This window comes from Pyrus communis, chromosome 15 (genome assembly GCF_963583255.1).
Source record: "Pyrus communis chromosome 15, drPyrComm1.1, whole genome shotgun sequence".
In the NCBI taxonomy this organism is placed as follows: Eukaryota; Viridiplantae; Streptophyta; class Magnoliopsida; order Rosales; family Rosaceae; genus Pyrus; species Pyrus communis.
Genome location: NC_084817.1, coordinates 7,502,147 through 7,521,091, shown reverse-complemented (window position 1 = coordinate 7,521,091; position 18,945 = coordinate 7,502,147). Strand labels below are relative to the sequence as shown.

The 18,945-nt window shown below is 37.7% G+C and overlaps 1 protein-coding gene and 2 long non-coding RNA genes across 3 annotated transcripts; 2 read left to right on the top strand and 1 right to left on the bottom strand.

Moving 5' to 3' along the window:
* The first annotated feature begins 1,705 nt into the window (after nt 1-1,705).
* Nucleotides 1,706-3,102, top strand: LOC137718656 (uncharacterized). Its single transcript, XM_068458207.1, has 4 exons — nt 1,706-1,796; nt 2,054-2,104; nt 2,332-2,534; nt 2,809-3,102. Exons 1-4 carry the CDS (start codon nt 1,751-1,753, stop codon nt 2,935-2,937), a joined length of 429 nt encoding a protein of 142 aa, XP_068314308.1. The 5' UTR covers nt 1,706-1,750; the 3' UTR covers nt 2,938-3,102.
* A 3,621-nt stretch (nt 3,103-6,723) lies between these two features.
* LOC137716708 (uncharacterized) lies at nt 6,724-7,702 on the top strand. The gene is made up of 3 exons (XR_011065729.1): nt 6,724-6,864; nt 7,122-7,172; nt 7,396-7,702. It is a non-coding gene; the product is annotated as an uncharacterized lncRNA (long non-coding RNA).
* Nucleotides 7,703-14,673: 6,971 nt separating this feature from the next.
* Nucleotides 14,674-18,711, bottom strand: LOC137716808 (uncharacterized). The gene is made up of 3 exons (XR_011065746.1): nt 18,199-18,711; nt 17,941-18,006; nt 14,674-14,789 (listed from the first exon to the last, which is right to left on the bottom strand). It is a non-coding gene; the product is annotated as an uncharacterized lncRNA (long non-coding RNA).
* Between the last annotated feature and the right edge of the window lie 234 nt (nt 18,712-18,945).

Sequence of the window (18,945 nt, the reverse complement as noted above, 5' to 3'; positions counted from 1 at the left end):
TGGATGCAACAGCCCTCCTCTAGATTTTCATCGGTAGCTTTTCTCTTGTCAACAAATTTTAGACGAACATGTTTAGGTTCTAGCTCATCTATAGCTCAAGGAGCAAATGGAACTGGCTCGGGCTCTTCAATGGTTCTCTTGACATGCAAAGCACGAGAATGTGATGGCCAATGCCTCGAAGTTAACTCAGCCACAGAAAGGCATGCAACCTCATCACCAATAGCAATAAGAACTTCCAATAATTTCTCCATGCAGTTCCCTGCGTAAAAATTTCAGAGAAGACATAATATGTATCTGTCGCAATATGGTGCTGAGCCCATCATCATGAATCTAAAAGATGTAGAGAAGAAAAAAAAAATTTCAAACATCATAATTGCTCACAATTATTAGGGCTACCTATAAGCCCTTGCTCAAATTCCCAGCGGGATATACCGATTACTGAGAGAACCCATTGAGCATGACAATGTTCCCGGCTGGTTCCAGACAACAGAATCTTTGGTATCAGTCTCTACAGCTTGAAGATAACATCGAAAAGCACTCTCATAATATGCTGAACCTTGTTGAAGGTTCCTCAGACCCAAAAGGAAGACTGCCATCGAAAAATGTTCGTTGAAGATCTTACGCTCACCTGCGCGTTTTCTATAAGAGGATCTTTTAGGACGGATTCTAACAGCTCGGCGGCCTTTTTGTATTCTTTGACTTGCAACTTGTGAAATCCTTCATGATATGTTTGTGAAAGACGGAATTCCTGCCATGACCAAACTAAACAGTATGAACTCTATCTAATCACTGATCAGAAAAGAAAACATCTTCAGCTGAGAAAATCTAAGCGCTTCTGAATCGGGCTACCGTACAGAAAACCCGCATTCAATTCACATTTTCCGGCTCACTCATTTGTTGAAACAATGATAAGAAGTACAATAAATTTCCCAGATACTAATGCTACACAGAAGTCAAATTTCTCTCCTCTGTTCTCATCAAGTTGACTTCTGCTAACAATGCTCGAAATTTACCCACAATAATACAATCCCATAAAATTCCAACACATTGAGCTAATCCAACAAAAAAATACCTGAACTGTGAAAGCAAAAGTGTAGAGAGAGAGGGGGGCATGCCTGAGCTTCTTTGGGGGGAGGCTCCCATTTGACTTTGGTAGCTGCAATCGAGAACTGAAAAAGCATAGAAATCGAAAAAAAAACTAAATAAATTAAATAAGCTCGATCGAACGAAAGAGGCGTTCGAATTACTTACCAATTCGAATGCAGTTATACTAATTATATTTACTAAAAAGGGATTAGGGTTTTTTCTCTGCGAAATTAACCCAAAAAAAAAAAAACAATTTCATTAGAGCCGGCTGAGCAGTTCTCATCTAAACTAATATAAGGCTTTTTATATTAGCATTTCAAGATGTAAAGAGTGTAGGGTGTGGTGGTAGCATGGAAAAATATTGTTGCCTCATTGTTAACTCATTATGAGGTTTAACTTAGTCTCCTACTTTTCCACCCGTTTAGTATAGACAATATTGTTTGTTCCAAGTATATGGGATGCATTAAGATAAACTTTGATTGAAAAAACAAATGTGGGGTGAATTAAGATGAACTTTGATTGAAAAGTCAAATGTGAGGTGTATTAAATATGTGGGTTGTATTCAACAATACGTGGGATGTTAACAAGCCTTATTTAATAATCACAATTAAGTTGCCCTCCGACGGTTGGGTTGTTTTGGGTTGTGTCCTCGTCAGTGAGCAAAATGGCTCGTGGCGGCGGCGGCGGCCGTTCTGGTTCCCGCTCCGGAGGTGAGAAAACACAGAAATTCGATCTGTTTATGTTTATGTTGTTGATCCCAGCTGATTTCTCCATCTTATCTGTGGCTCGCAAGGTTTTGGTCGATCTTCCTTTAATAGCCGCCTTGGTTTTCCCTTCTTTTTTGGGATCCGTATATAAAACTACGGTTTGGTTTGGCTTGGTAGTTAATTATTCATTTGCATAATTTTTGGGGTTTTCCCAAAACCCTAACCTAACCTGATAAAATAATTTCATGTTTAATCTGCAGGATTCAGATCCTCCCGCTTCCGTTCCCGTTCCTCTGGCACAAGTTTAAAGAGTACGTACGAATTTAGTTGTTTTCAATTCCGTTGCATGCTGCTGGGTGGGTGGGGCTTCAACACTTTGATATTATTAATCTTCATGATCCGCACTTCCCCGTCACGTTAATTAGGTTTATCTCCTAATTAATTGCCGGTATCATTTCATTTCGTGGTCTATCATCAGTTCTCTCTGTGTAATTACAAAACTATCATGTAATGATAATATCTAAATTAATTCTGTTAGGTCCGAGTGCCCTTGATGAGGTGGTGGTGAGATATTCGAACGGCGGCCCTGTTAGGGTTGTTCGTCCTTCAGAAGTTGAAGGAGCTGCGTTTCAGAGTAATTTATATTCCGAGTATGATAAATACGGGACTCCTTCCGGATCCTTGCCTTGTGAGGGATTTGAGATTTGTAGCTGCAAAAAATTGCTTATGTCTGCGATTGAGGTATTTATACTTGTCTCAGTCTTCTACTTCTACTTCTTCTTCTTCTTCTAGTACCATATACAAGTTTCGTCTTGCACGTGGCTTATAGATTTTACATGATCTCCATCAGTTTTCTGGAATCGGAAACCGAATGATATAACTAGAGCACTTGTTACGTCAGTTCCTATGAATAAAATCAACTTCTGCGTGATATTGCGATTAAATAGAGAAATCAAGCCAATATTTTGAATGAAAACCTCTTCATGTTTATTTATTTTTATTGTTTTTATGCTAGACAACCCTATTTGATGGGTGTAACAGTCCCGTCGGTTTGTCTTGCCGCCTTCTCTTGGAACTTTATTGTGGTGTTGAGGTGGACATTGGTGCGTTAAAGAAAGGCTCGACTTGCAGTGGTCCGGTTTAAAAATGAACATCCTCAACAATGGCATGCTCAAAGCTCTGGATATTGTGAAACCCTTTCTTATGTCTTATTTGTTGTTTTCATTGCTTTTTCATACATGGTTTGTAATCTCTTCATAATTCCAACGTGACATGCAATGCACTCCTAATTCCATATGCTTTTGTCGATGCAACGGAGTGGCTTAATTACTTTGTGGTATCGAATTGGAGGTAGTCATAGATGTGGTATGTTTTTCCACGAGTTTTAATTCAATCTTCTTGCGGAAGATCGATGTAAACATTTATTTGTCGTCAAATTTAATCTCTGCTTACCGAACCGAGAGTTCTTCAAGTTGAAGATCCAGCAGAGGTTGGATTTCCAGGTTTCCTGAGATTAAGGGTGGATTTTGACGCATTACGGCCCTAATTACATGTTGTTCTGTACCATGCCCAGCTAGGGGCTCCTATGTAATTCGATTCAAGTATGAAGGGTTGAGAATTTTCTGCTACCGTTGTGGGAGGATAGGCCACTCTAGTGCGTGTCCTCGTTCAGCACCACTGCTACCATCCGGCGAAACCCGAAAATTGCATCGACAACTCTCGAAAAATTATCTCGATATCAAACGACATAGTACTAGACTGCCTACGTATTCTTTATGAAATCAAAAGACCTAGTTTGTTAATGGTTTGAATTTTTGGGGCTTCTAGCAAGTGAATGACGTCACTAAAATTTGGTACTTTTGGATTTGTGCGGTTGCGTCGAGATTGAATTTCTAGATTACTTATGTATCCTTGATGGAATCAAACCGGTGTAATTCTAGTGTGATTTGATTTTGATGGGTTTTGTACCATTTGGATTTTGGATTGGCTTTTTGCCATTTTAGAATGATTTGGTGTTACTTGAGAAATTTGGGACAACTCTATGCCGTTTGAGACTTAACACGGTTTCGTGCCGTTTGAGACTAGACGTGGCTTCGTGCCATTTGAGACTTGACGCGGCTTGTGTCATTTTTGGCTTGATATGTGAATGACGGGTTAATTTGAAAGGATTTGGGCCCTTGGTACGATTTCGAATTCAAGAACTTGATCGAGTGGGTGATTGACGCATTGAAGAATCCTTTCCTGCAGAAGCACCCTTTCCTGCAGCACTGGTCTAATCTATTCCAGTGTGCACCATTTCCAAATCAGTATCTGATTTTGATTCATTTAGAGACATTTTGGTAGGACAATTTAGGCAAAGCTGCTCACTGGATTGAGTTGTTTCCTGGTTTGATGAGTTAACGTTAGATTTAAACTTCATATCCAAGGCCAACAGATGCTTAATTGCGAACTTCAGAAAATTTCCTTCCTCCACTTCACCACCCTGCCCGGCACAGCAAAGCCCATACTCAGCGAGTAAATCATGCATTGTCACAATTAAGTCCACCTACGAGGCAAAGTCTGAAAATTTAGAAAAAGTTAAGGAGGACGTAACAAAAAAAAAAAAAATATTCGTGAGAGAATTCGTTGTATGACCAACTTGAGTTGACAAGACTCACTTGAGTTTTAACATTTATCATGGTGTTGAGGTGCTGAATCTTGCAGAATGCGATGGAAGCTTCAATGAACCAACTCCTTTCAATTTGATCAGTATTTACCAGACCAGAGGACTTCTTAGAGACGAATATGCTTGCAATGTTGTAAACTACTGACAAGAGCAAGCATTGCATGTCACCTGTGCTGCTCATCCGAATAGTGTCCTGCAAGCATATGATATAATTACATACTGCACAAAACATGAAATTACAAAATCTCTAGACTGATCAATAAAGTTATTGACTTGTGAAAACCTAATTCTTTGTTTGATTGGAAAAAATGTTCGGAGTTTTACAGTTTGAGGTAAGCATGATCGAGTATCAAAGCTATTTATACATGAATATCGATTGACTTGCAGAATCCCCAGATTGATCAATCCAGTTCTTCACTCGTGAAACACATTGAGAAGTAGCCTTCACTTCCTCGGCAACAAATAAATTCCAGCACTGCTTGCTTGAACTTTCTTGTGTGTCTTTGTCAGAAAGAAGCATAGTAAGTGTTTGATCCCGATTTCAGCATTCATCAATCTCTGCAGCTGCCATAAGGATTTGCAATTTCCGCTGATGGCAATTCAAATAAACATCAACACTCATAGGCCTTGTGTTCTCGCATGCCTTGATTAAAATGTTGAGTGCTGATGGTTCAACAGAAGTAATTTCCTCTCCGCCTTTATCCGCTATGCGCAAGGGTAATGCATCAGGGGGAACATTAAGTCTTCTCCGTGCATTAAGAAATCATCCTTTAAAATGTTAATTTCATGGAGAATTCTGTAAATGATTTAACTCTTTAACAACCTTGCAATATGGAAGGCGGATCACGCATTGGGAATCATTCGTATTTTCCTTCTTTTCCAAAAGAGACAAGGAAATATAGAATTCTTGGTGGGCTTTTTCCTTGTTGCCATCCAAACTAGATACCGTCCACTTAACCAGAAAAATCAAACCCAGAAGGAACTGTTACTTGTTAAAGGAGAACCATCTAATGAGACATCCTGGCAAACAGAGGTGTTCACGGATATTCCATCAGTGCCAAAGACTCTCTTAAGCCCAAAAATACTTTCATCTTCCACGGCTACTGATTCAATAATTTTACAAAGATGATAAGATGCCTAGACATGAATTCAGATAGCCTGGAAACATCGGAAGACAATGACCCAAGATTATAATAAAGTTCAGCAAGAAAGAGGCAACATTTGGTGCTCATATCCTTCCCCCAATTCCTTGTAATCCCTTCCAACCCCAAGAACTTAACAAATGCATCCTGAGACAAAATACCTCTACTAGCAGCCTCCTCTAAAAGCAAATGAGCCACAGGGAAAGCACCATGGTTATTTGATGTTTTTTTTCTAATAAATCTGGACATCTTACCGTATTGTTGGCTCATTGTTAGCTCATTATGAGGTTTAACTTAGTCTCCTATTTTTCCACCCGTTTAGTATAGACAATATTGTTTGTTCCAAGTATATGGGATGCATTAAGATAAACTTTGATTGAAAAAACAAATATGGGGTGCATTAAGATAAATTTTAATTGAAAAGTCAAATGTGGAGTGTATTAAGTATGTGGGTTGTATTCAACAATACGTGGGATGTTAACAAGCCTTATTTAATAATCACAATTAAGTTGAAATGTTAAAATGGTCCTTGTATTTGAGTCATCGAGTCAATTTAGTCCATATGTTTTCAATTTGGCCAATTTGATTATTGTATTTATCTCCTTTAGCCAATTAAGAATATTTTCATCTAATTTTAAAAAATTTTATAAATTATTATAAACTTATTTATTAAATTATTTATTCTATTTAAAATATTTAAAAATAAAATAAAATTAAAATTAAAAGAAAAATTATTCTCCTTCCAACTCCCTAACACTACCCTCTCTTTTTTCTACGTCACAACCTTAATCATTTTTCAGATTAGAAGTTTTATCTCTTATATGTGTTATTTCTTATTGATTTTTATCTTTCTGTAAAGAGAAAGGATAATTATATCTAGTATAATTTTTCTTATAAATTTTTTAAAAGAGATGGAATGAAATGTTCATAATTAGCTAACATAGACAAATACGAGGATTAAATTAGTCAATTCAAAAATACGGGAACTAAGTTGACTATATGACTATAACACCGAGATCATTTTAATATTTAAGCCTCACAATTCAGAATCACAGGTTAAAATAAAAAATAAAAAAATTGAGAATCACATGTCATAACAATTTCTCCACCCTGAGGAGACTGAAAGTGAAATAAGATACGAAAAGCTAAAACCCTAGAGCCGGCAAAGGCCCTCCGACGGTTGGGTTGTTTTGGGTTGTGTCCTCGTCAGTGAGCAAAATGGCTCGTGGCGGCGGCGGCGGCCGTTCTGGTTCCCGCTCCGGAGGTGAGAAAACATAGAAATTCGATCTGTTTATGTTTATGTTGTTGATCCCAGCTGATTTCTCCATCTTATCTGTGGCTCGCAAGGTTTTGGTCGATCTTCCTTTAATAGCCGCCTTGGTTTTCCCTTCTTTTTTGGGATCCGTATATAAAACTACGGTTTGGTTTGGCTTGGTAGTTAATTATTCATTTGCCTAATTTTGGTGGTTTTCCCAAAACCCTAACCTAACCTGATAAAATAATTTCATGTTTAATCTGCAGGATTCAGATCCTCCCGCTTCCGTTCCCGTTCCTCTGGCACAAGTTTAAAGAGTACATACGAATTTAGTTGTTTTCAATTCCGTTGCATGCTGCTGGGTGGGGCTTCAACACTTTGATATTATTAATCTTCATGATCCGCACTTCCCCGGCACGTTAATTAGGTTTATCTCCTAATTAATTGCCGGTATCATTTCATTTCGTGGTCTATCATCAGTTCTCTCTGTGTAATTACAAAACTATTATGTAATGGTAATATCTAAATTAATTCTGTTAGGTCCTAGTGCCCCTGATGAGGTGGTGGTGAGATATTCGAACGGCGGCCCTGTTAGGGTTGTTCGTCCTTCAGAAGTTGAAGGAGCATGCGTTTCAGAGTAATTTATATTCCGAGTATGATAAATACGGGACTCCTTCCGGATCCTTGCCTTGTGAGGGATTTGAGATTTGTAGCTGCAAAAAATTGCTTATGTCTGCGATTGAAGTATTTATATATACTTGTCTCAGTCTTCTTCTTCTTCTTCTTCTTCTATTACCATATACAAGTTTCGTCTTGCACGTGGCTTATAGCTTTTACATGATCTCCATCAGTTTTCTGGAATCGGAAACCGAATGATATAACTAGAGCACTTGTTACGTCAGTTCCTTGAATAAAATCAACTTCTGCGTGATATTGCGATTAAATAGAGAAATCAAGCCAATATTTTGAATGAAAACCTCTTCATGTTTATTTATTTTTATTGTTTTTATGCTAGACAATCCTATTTGATGGGTGTGACAGTCCCGTCGGTTTGTCTTGCCGCCTTCTCTTGGAACGTTATTGTGGTGTTAAGGTGGACATTGGTGCGTTAAAGAAAGGCTCGACTTGCAGTGGTCCGATTCAAAAATGAACATCCTCAACAATGGCTTGCTCAAAGCTCTGGATATTGTGAAACCCTTTCTTATATCTTATTTGTTGTTTTCATTGCTTTTTCATACATGGTTTGTAATCTCTTCATAATTCCAACGTGACATGCAATGCACTCCTAATTCCATATGCTTTTGTCGATGCAACGGAGTGGCTTAATTACTTTGTGGTTTCGAATTGGAGGTAGTCATAGATGTGGTATGCTTTTCCACGAGTTTTTATTCAATCTTCTTGCGGAAGATCGATGTAAACATTTATTTGTCGTCAAATTTAATCTCTGCTTACCGAACCGACTCTCGGGGCAAAAATTGGGGCAGTTCTTGAAGTTGAAGATCCAGCAGAGGTTGGATTTCGAGGTTTCCTGAGATTAAGGGTGGATTTTGACGCATTACGGCCCTTAATTACATGTTCGGTACCATGCCCAGCTAGGGGCTCCTATGTGATTCGATTCAAGTATGAATGGTTGAGAATTTTCTCCTACCGTAGTGGGAGGTTAGGCCACTCGAGTGCGTGTCCTCGTCCAGCGCCACTGCTACCATCTGGCAAAACCCGAAACCTGCATCGACAACTCTCGAAAAATTATCTCGATATCAAACGACGTAGTCCTAGACTGCCTACGTATCCTTGATGAAATCAAAAGACCTAGTTCGTTAATGGTTTGAATTTTTGTGGCTTCTAGCAAGTTAATGACCTCACTAAAATTTGGTACTTTTGGATTGGATTTGTGCGGTTGCGTCTAGATTGAATTTCTAGATTACTTATGTATCCTTGACGGAATCAAACCGGCATAGTTCTAGCGTGATTTGATTTTGATGGGTTTTGTACCATTTGGATTTTGGATTGGCTTTTTGCCATTTTAGAATGATTTTGTGTTACTTGAGAAATTTGGGACAACTCTATGCCATTTGAGACTTAACACGGTTTCGTGCCGTTTGAGACTTGACGCGGCTTCGTGCCATTTGAGACTTGACGCGGCTTGTGTCATTTTTGGCTTGATATGTGAATGACGGATTAATTTGAAAGGATTTGGGCCCTTTGTACGATTTCGAATTCAAGAACTTTGATCGAGTGGGTGATTGACGCATTGAAGAACCTTCATGGTTTTCGTACCATTATAATATTGAAGAATTTGGAGTTGGGAGTTGTAGGCTTGATACCATTTGGGTTTGGATAATTAATAGGTCAAAAGACCCATTAACTTGGAATTTGTGTGAGATGATTTGAAAGGAAAAGTTCGGCTAAATCAAATAAAATGGGTAACCTAATTTGGTATCAAATTCGCTATCCACGAAATTTGAACCAAATACCTCTTACTCCCAAACGAAGAGGAATACCACCAAACCGTAATACTGAATGGCAAAATATCAAAGTTAGACAACTTCAAAAGTAGTGAATAAGGCATCTGGGAATTTTCAACTTTAAAGTATTTCCTTTGTAACAATGATAAAATTCAAAGTGAATTTGACAAATGGCTCGGTTAATTCCGGACAAGCTCACCCAAATTTGGCAAATGTGCAAATTTTGTCTATAATTTAGTGTCCTTAGCATTACTCATGATAAAATTCACCACTCAAAACTCGAAAGTGGTGAATATCTTTAGACAAGCTCGCCCAACTCATGGTCTGGTAAACCAAACTACATAGTACAAACACCCGTTTCATGTAGGCATTCGGGAGATAACGACACCAATTACATATGTTTTCAAGTATAAGAAGGAAGAAAATAAACTTTGGGGATAATAATTGTAAAATTAAAAGACTATCATTCACAACGACAATCCATATCCAGAGCATGAGTCGAAACTAAATAGTAACGGTCCAACAAAAGAAGGAATTCAACGTGAATTCCGGCTGATGCAAGCCAAGTCTCCAAAAACAGCAAATCACAGGAGGGGAATGGGGAGATAATCAACTCTCACCGAAGCAATTAGAGACCCTGCTCGGTAAGGTAATCGCCCAGCCTCTGAACGACTTTGTTGCACTGCCCAGGAGTCACAGGCTCATCATATACACCGATTAACAGGGCCTGGCTGGTCTTCTTGATAGTAATTCCACCCGAACCCCCTGACATAGTAGACCCATCACGTCAATAGAAATATCACAGAGTTAAACAAAATCAAACATCTGCACCTATAAAGTAGCAGTACGTGGTTTCAAAATCTAAACAATGTGTTCTGAGCGTTTAGATTTACACTCTAATCTAAACAGTAATACAGTAAAAGTAAATCAAGCATCTGATTCAAATCAAGAACAATTACTCCGAGTTAATCAGATAAAAAACCACATAAACACTTTAATTAAGTTCATCATTTCTCTATCAAGTTCAAATCCTATGCATGTCATCGATCGGATTAGAAAAAGTTAAAGAGAACGTAACAAAAAAATATTCGTGAGAGAGTTCGTTGTATGACCAACTTGAGTTGACAAGACTCACTTGAGTTTTAATATTTATCATGGCGTTGAGGTGCTGAATCTTGCAGAATGCGATGGAAGCTTCAATGAACCAACTTCTTTTGATTTGATCAGTATTTACTATTGGAGCAATATTAGAAAATATGAAAATAACACAAGAATTCCAATGATAATAATCATAAAGAAATTCACAATATCAATTATATATGAGATTAATATAAACAACTAAAGAAAAAATTAGAATAACTGACAAACTTGGAGATTGAGGCTTGCATAAATGCAATGTCCTAAAGATAGAATTCTTGCATAAATGCAATGTCCTAAAGATAGAATTTCGCCACTATTCTTGTGCTTGTAGTTCGGTAGGCGTCCATCTCCCAGGATTCAACAATCTATAATCTAAAGTCAAAGCACTTCAATCTTCGAACTCTGGCGAACTTTATATATTTCGTACTCTCAAATCACAACTCGGAATTTAACTCACAAAACATGAGAGAAACAAAGTGGGAAAACCCTATTTCTCAAGAATAAAAATTAACTCTAATTTTCTATATTTAATACCAATGGTTTCATGAGTTTATATAGAATCCAATTTCTACTTATCAAAGAGATGTAACTTTTCATCTATAAGTATACATCACTTATCAAGGGAATACAACTAAACAACATAACCTTTCTAAGAAATTGGTTAACAATATTTTTCATTCAATTATTAAAATTATATACTATAATATATAATATATATAATTTCCAACAATCCTCCACATGAATGAAAAATTAGGAACAATTTGAGAGTACAGGCGGACAAGAGATGCATCGAGAGAGGTGTCTTTTGGACTTGAACCTACCCTAGTGAATACTTATCAGATTTACTTGGTGACACAGTGAATATAGAATCTTGAACTGTTCACTGCAGTAGTAAACCGAGACAATAAACAACACACATCACTAATCCTAATATATTCCGGTTCATACGGTTGTGTTCATTTTGGTCCTGAACAAATCCCGGATTCATGAGAGATTTAGAGTTAGAAGCGATCCACTTCTACTCTCACATAGGTGACCACTGATTAAGAATAGTCTGCTTTATTCCTCTTATTTATAAGATATCACTGTCATTAAGTACAAATATAAATCCTAAAACTTCTGCAGACAACACATTTCTTCCACCATAGGAATGAGGCATATAGTGTGTTAACTTCTTTGAATCATGCCCAACCAGTTTGCCTATTGAACTTAGACCATGGAATCTCCAATCAACTCAGTTAGGTTTCCGCTCGGCTGATTCATTAGTTGTGTTGGCTTTAGCCTCATTCCCCTCGATGATCAACTTACTCTCTAGTCAAACCTTTAATAATTGGTATCACTAAGGTTGACTACTCTTATGGTGTGCACTTCCATATTATGAAATTATATTTCATACGAGAGTAGTTGTTTGACATTGTTTGAAATGTCAAGTCCTCAAAATTTATATTATGACTTCATTACTAAGTAATTTGCTAACAATAAGCACTTGGGTAAACTCCCTCACATTTAAGGTATTTGTAAGAAGATCTCTAAGCTTGCCATACCTTGAACAATTACTCATTACAAGAGATGACATCTTAAATGTCATTCAATTAGTAAACTACTTTTAACCAACCCCCACAATTCTTTCATAATTGTGGTTGCTTTTAATGGTAACACTCAATTTATCATTTTTCGTACTTTAAGAAGTAGGATGCAATGAAGACTGTATCTTCATATAATTAGGGCCTTAATGCCTTACAAGCCGTTTTTGGAAAATCACTTGTTGGCCTTCATCCTTTAGCTTATAAGCTTTCAAAATTGTCACGGGTCTCAAACCCCCACACAAGAATGTTATCTCCTTTTTTTTGCCTCGGCCCACCACAATCCCAATTATCATCTTTCCAAAACAATGTTAATTAATTCATCTCAAAAGAATTTTGGGTTTCTCAAATAACAAATACTCTTGACTTATGGCAATACTCGGTTTGTAGTTTTCATGACATAACTTGTCTTGAAAGAAGTAGTAGGCCATAATCATTCTTGGCACTACAAAGCTACATCTCTATGATTTATGGCACCACGTTCTATAGTGCCTTCTCATTCAAACGATGACAAATGGTGCAACCTTTTAACAACCTCGACACCATATAGTGATAGACAGAAACCATATCATCATGTTCTTCAGTCCCAAAGTCCAGATGGATTACATTTTGCCTCTTTCTGATTATTAGGTTTCCTCAAGAAAAACCGATCATTAATCATTCTTAGTGCCAAATCACAAAAAGTAAATATTACCAAAAAAAAAAAAAAAAACACCCATTGTTTACAGTATAAACAACTTTTTCACCAACTGGTATAAGAATGCACAAGAAAATTCATCATGAACCGTTGGTGGTTTTTGAATTCCTTAATGAGTGAAGACGTCTCACATATTTTCCAGGAATTCTCAAGATTGAGCAATAGAGGTCATTCATTTCTGCAGAAGGAACTTTATGCACGAACTGGGCATGATTCCCAATACCAAATTAACATCAAATTCAAACCCAATACAACATTGTGGTCATCTCTAATTAACCAGATAATGCAGATTTTGTATCATATCATTTATTTTCTAACAGAAGAGTAAACATCAAACATGGCCTTTGAAAAGATATCTCATATGCAAACCAATTAACAGAAAACGAAATGCCTCGTTTTAGGAAAGCTTTTATGTATAGCAAATGTATATGGTGGTTGTCCACGAATATTCATATCAGTTCGTGCATAAATGACAAACAAAGGATATAATAGTCTGTATAAAACCTAGCAGGCTTCAAATATCGAAGACCAAAACTTCGCTAGTTATCCTCATAACCAACACTAGTATATAAACAGAATGTAACCACCAAATGAAGGCATGCATAAATGTCCAAGTCAATCTAAATATGAGTCTAAATGCTGCAACTATTAACGTCAGTCAACAAAGCATTCATATAATTAAATAAATAACATGGCAGTAAGTATTTTAGTAAAGTAACCGCATGTACTGCACAAAACATGAAATTACAAAATCTGTAGACTGATCCATAAAGTTATTGACTTGTGAAAACCTAATTCTTTGTTTGATTGGAAAAAATGTACCGAGTTTTACAGTTTGAGGTAAGCATGATTCATCATCAAAGCTATTTATACATGAATATCGATTGACTAACAGAATCCCCAGATTGATCAATCCAGTTCTTCACTTGGGAAACATGTTGAGAAATAGCCTTCACTTCCTCGGCAACCAATAAATTCCAGCACTGCTGGCTTGAACTTTCTTGTGTGTCTATGTCAGAAGCATAGCGAGTAAGGATTTACAGGAATCAATGCATTCAATTGCCCTGGAGCTGCCATAAGGATTTGCAATTTCCGCTGATGGCAATTCAAATAAACATCAACATCCATAGGTCTCTGATGCAAGAGACCTCTACTAGCAGCCTCCTCTAAAAGAAAATGAGCCACAGGGAAAGCACCATAGTTATTTGTTGTTTTTTACTAAATCTGGACATATCACCATGTTCGGTATCCCATGGATTGGACATGAAACAGAACTATCAGTAGAATCTTTGCTTCCCGATCTACCAGCAACAATAGCTTTGTAATAATATGACCGATGACTCATAAGAGAAGAACTTGAGCTTTTCACAGAGCTTTCCGATATAGTAAGCATTTGACCAATCTTGCCTGATACAGAAGAAAGCAGAGACAGATTACCATTTGATTATGGCACATGAGGTGGCTGGTTATTGTCTGGAAAAATGAAACTAGGTAGAAAAGAGGGCATACTTGTGAGCAAAAGCTCTTTTTAAAGTGTCTCGTTGATTTCCCACAAAACATCGTCCATGCTGCATCCTTCACAGATACAACAGTTCGCTGATCATAAAATGGTACCACTCTGATGGATATCATGGTACACCAATGCCAATAGCTGGTGTATCTCAAGACTGAGCCACAAAATGAGAAAAAATCATCACATTGATCAATCACATCCCGAGGGTATTCTAATATCCAAAATCAAAGCAAAAAAACAACTAGCTTTTTTTCTTGTTTGCCTTTATGGCATGCTAATGGAAAAAAAAAAAATCTGGAAAATCCCAAAGGACCTGTATGGCCAACATGAGCAGAAAGAGAAAAGACAACACCCCACTCCCCACCAATACAATAATATATAGGAAGGAATGGGGTCTAACCTCCTGAACTGATGTCTTTGCCAGATTCAAACTCATTAATAGACGCCATCTACTCCTCCTTCGACTTGTCTCAACTCTTTGAGGTAAAGTAGCGTTCTTTCTCCATCCTGCCATCATTTAGCAACAAGTCTACTTCCTGTAAATAGGATCATTACAAAATGAAACTTTTCGAGACAAAAATCTTTTGGTTTCTGCAGAATTCACAAATCAGAATGATAAACAACAAACATGCATTTGAGGCATATGCATCCATATAATGTTCAGTTTCTTTTGGCAATTCGATACACTTCCTTCCTCCCATGTTCAATGGTATTGATCACTTCTATCCTTTAACTGCACAAAATTTCAAATTGTGGGTATATAACGATGTATGAATAGGCAAAGCTCCATAGCAAATATAGGAGGCTTATGAATTGGTTCAATGGCATGAAGGAAAACAAAAGGTGAGGAGCATTCTGCAAAAGATGATGAGCATAGGCTGATACATTTTTACTACACGAATCATACACATAGCCTAAGCATTTGAGAATGCTAGCGATAAAGTCTTATCATTCATTACTCAATCATCAAGTAAAGAAAGAATGCTACAACGCCATGTCATTAGAATCTGTATGTGGAAAGAAGGCTACAACGCCTTGTCATTAGAACCCTTGTGATAAATTGCAATGGTGAGCATACATAGGCACATGCAATACATGCAAACACATGGAATTTGAAAAAACAAGGGAGAGAGAGGGGAGGAGCTCACAGAAGAAGCCTTTGCATAGGGGAGTATGTACTGAAAAACATCAGCACACTGTTCCTTTGTCTGGTAATCACCGGGCCTAGTATATTTGTGCCTACAGTACTCATCTTCATAGGATGAATCACATCTAATTTTTGGACCATATTTAACCCAATCATTGTGAAAAATTTGGACAATTAATTAAATAGCAAGGAAACAAAATATAATAAACATATATATGAGGAAGGGAACTTTAACGAAAAATTCTCGGTACTATTCACTTTAACAAAAAACCATATTTGAACTCAAAATTTTCAAACGATTTTCATTAGGTTTCCTTATGAAAAATTCAACATCAAAGGCAAAGCCAGCATTGCCATAATTAATAAAAATATTCAACTGTCCCGTCAAGTCCCAAATAAACAAACTTCAAATAGGAAAAGTCCAAACAAAATTTTAAACAAAGTCCTGAAAATAGTATTTTTCCGGGGCTCGCCTTGATCATCCGTATGGTTCATTTGAAAGGCAATGTGGCCGCGTGGAGGTTGTCCAAGATGTGCTCCGGACATAGGAAACATAATGCCAAGGATTTTCGAGTGATTCTGAAGGAGGATGTCAAGATGGCCAAGGGGTTGTCGAACTCCACATGCATCCGGATAATGCTTCTGAATTCTCCAAGATAGATCCTTTGGAGAAACCCAAGATGTGCATTTTCGACGCCGTCTGCAACCTCACCGTGTTTGCGGAGCTCTCCCACATCCTTATGGCTCTTCCTGCTCTGATAGAGACGCTCAAGACGTTGACTCCATATAAGGCCCTGGATTGCATGTTGAAGAAAGAGGGAGAGAAGTGGGACCCGAGCAAAGGCTACAAACAACAGAACCGCTCTAGGGATGAGATGACAAATGGTTGGTGCAAGGATATAAGGACCATAGTGTGTGGAGAGGCAAAGGGACAGAAACCAGAGGAATCGGTCGGAGAGAGCAAATCCAAGAAGGAAAAGGAATCAGAAGGAGAGCAAATCCAATAAGCAAAAGGAATCGGCATGAGAGAGCAAGGTATCTTCTGGCGGAGACGAATGAGCGGGTAATACTAAACAAAAAAAATTAGTATTACCCGTTCATTCATCTCCGCCCGAAGATACCTTGCTCTATCCTGCCGATTCGTCTTCCTCGTTGGATTTGCTCTCCCCTGCCAACTCCTTTTCCTTCTTGGATTTGCTTTCTCCATCCAATTCCTCTGGTTTCTCTCCATTTGCCTCTCCACGCACTATGTCCTTATCTCCTTGCACCAGCCATTTGTCATCTCATCCCCTGGAGCATTCCTATTGTGTGTAGCCCCTGCTCGGATCCCACTTATCTCCCCCTTTCTTCAACATGTAATCCAAGACCTCATACGGAGTCAACATCTTGAGTGCCTCCCTCAGAGCAAGAAGAGCCAGAAGGATGTGGGAAAGCTTCACAAACACGGTAAGCTTGCACACGGAGTCGAAAATGTGCATCTTGGGTTTCTCCAAAGGATCTATCTTGGAGAATTCAGAAGCATTATCCGGATGCATGTGGAGTTCGACAACCCCTTGGCCATCTTGACATCCTCCTTCAGAATCACTCGAAAATCCTTGGCATTATGTTTCCTATGTCCAGAGCACATCTTGGACAACCTCCACACGGCCACATTGCCTTTCAAATGAACCATACGGATGATCAAGGCGAGCCCCGGAAAAATACTATTTTCAGGACTTTGTTTAAAATTTTGTTTGGACTTTTCCTATGTAAAGTTTGTTTATTTGGGACTTGATGGGACAGTTGAATATTTTTATTAATTATGGCAATGCTCGCTTTGCCTTTGATGTTGAATTTTTCATAAGGAAACCTAATGAAAATCGTTTGAAAATTTTGAGTTCAAATATGATTTTTTGTTAAAGTGAATAGTACTGAGAATTTTTCGTTAAAGTTCCCTTCCTCATATATATGTTTATTATATTTTGTTTCCTTGCTATTTAATTAATTGTCCAAAATTTTCACAATGATTGGGTTAAATATGGTCCAAAAATTAGATGTGATTCATCCTATGAAGATGAGTACTGTAGGCACAAAAATACTAGCCCCGGTGGTACGGTCTAGTTTAGTTATTTTTCTTGATTTATAAATGAGAAATTTTAAGTTTAATTATCGTCAAAAGGGAATTTGAATTATATTGTTGTTAGCTCATTATGAGGCTTAACCTAGTCTTCCACTTTTTTCACCCCGTTTAGTATAGACAATATCATTTGTTCCAAGTATGTGGGGTGTATTAAGATAAACTTTGATTGAAAAAACAAATGTGGGGTGCATTAAGATAAACTTTGATTGAAAAGCTAAATGTGGGGTGTATTAAGTATGTGGGTTGTATTCAACAATACGTAGGCTGTTAACAAGCCTTATTTAATAATCACAATTAAGCTGAAATGTTAAAATGGTCCCTGTGTTTTAGTCATTGAGTCAATTTAGTCCATGTGTTTTCAATTTAGCCAATTTGATCAATTTACCGGACCAGAGGACTTCTTAGAGAGGAATATGCTTACAATGTTGTACACTACTGACAAGAGCAAGCATTGCATATCACCTGTGCTGCTCATCCGAATAGTGTCCTGCAAGCATATGATATAATTACGTACTGCACAAAACATGAAATTACAAAATCTGTGGACTGATCCATACAGTTATTGACTTGTGAAAACCTAATTCTTTGTTTGATTGGAAAAAATGTACCGAGTTTTACAGTTTGAGGTAAGCATGATCGAGCATGAAAGCTATTTATACATGAATATCGATTGACTTACAGAATCCCCAGATTGATCAATCCAGTTCTTCACTTGGGAAACACGTTGAGAAATAGCCTTCACTTCCTCGGCAACCAATAAATTCCAGCACTGCTTTCTTGAACTTTCTTGTGTGTCTTTGTCAGAAGCATAGCGAGTAAGGATTTACAGGAATCAAGGCATTCACCAATCCCTGGAGTTGCCATAAGGATTTGCAATTTCCACTGATGGCAATTCAAATAAACATCAACATCCATAGGTCTCTGATGCAAGAGACCTCTACTAGCAGCCTCCTCTAAAAGCAAATGAGCCACAGGGAAAGCACCATAGTTATTTGTTGTTGTTTTTTACTAAATCTGGTCATATCACCATATTCGGTATCCCATGGATTGGCTTGATCAGGACATGAAACAGAACTATCAGTAGAATCTTTGCTTCCCGATCTACCAGCAACAATAGCTTTGTAATAATATGACCGAAGTCTCATAAGAGAAGAACTTGAGCTTTTCACAGAGCTTTCCGATATGGTAAGCATGTGACCAATCTTGCCTGATACAGAAGAAAGCAGAGACAGATTACCATTTGATTATGGCACACGAGGTGGTTGGTTTTTGTCTGGAAAAATGAAACTAGGAAGAAAAGAGGGCATACTTATGAGCAAAAGCTCTGTTAAAATGTCTCATTGATTTCCCACAAACATCGTCCATGCTGCATCCTTCACAGATACAACAGTTCGCTGATCATAAAATGGCGCCACTCTGATGGATA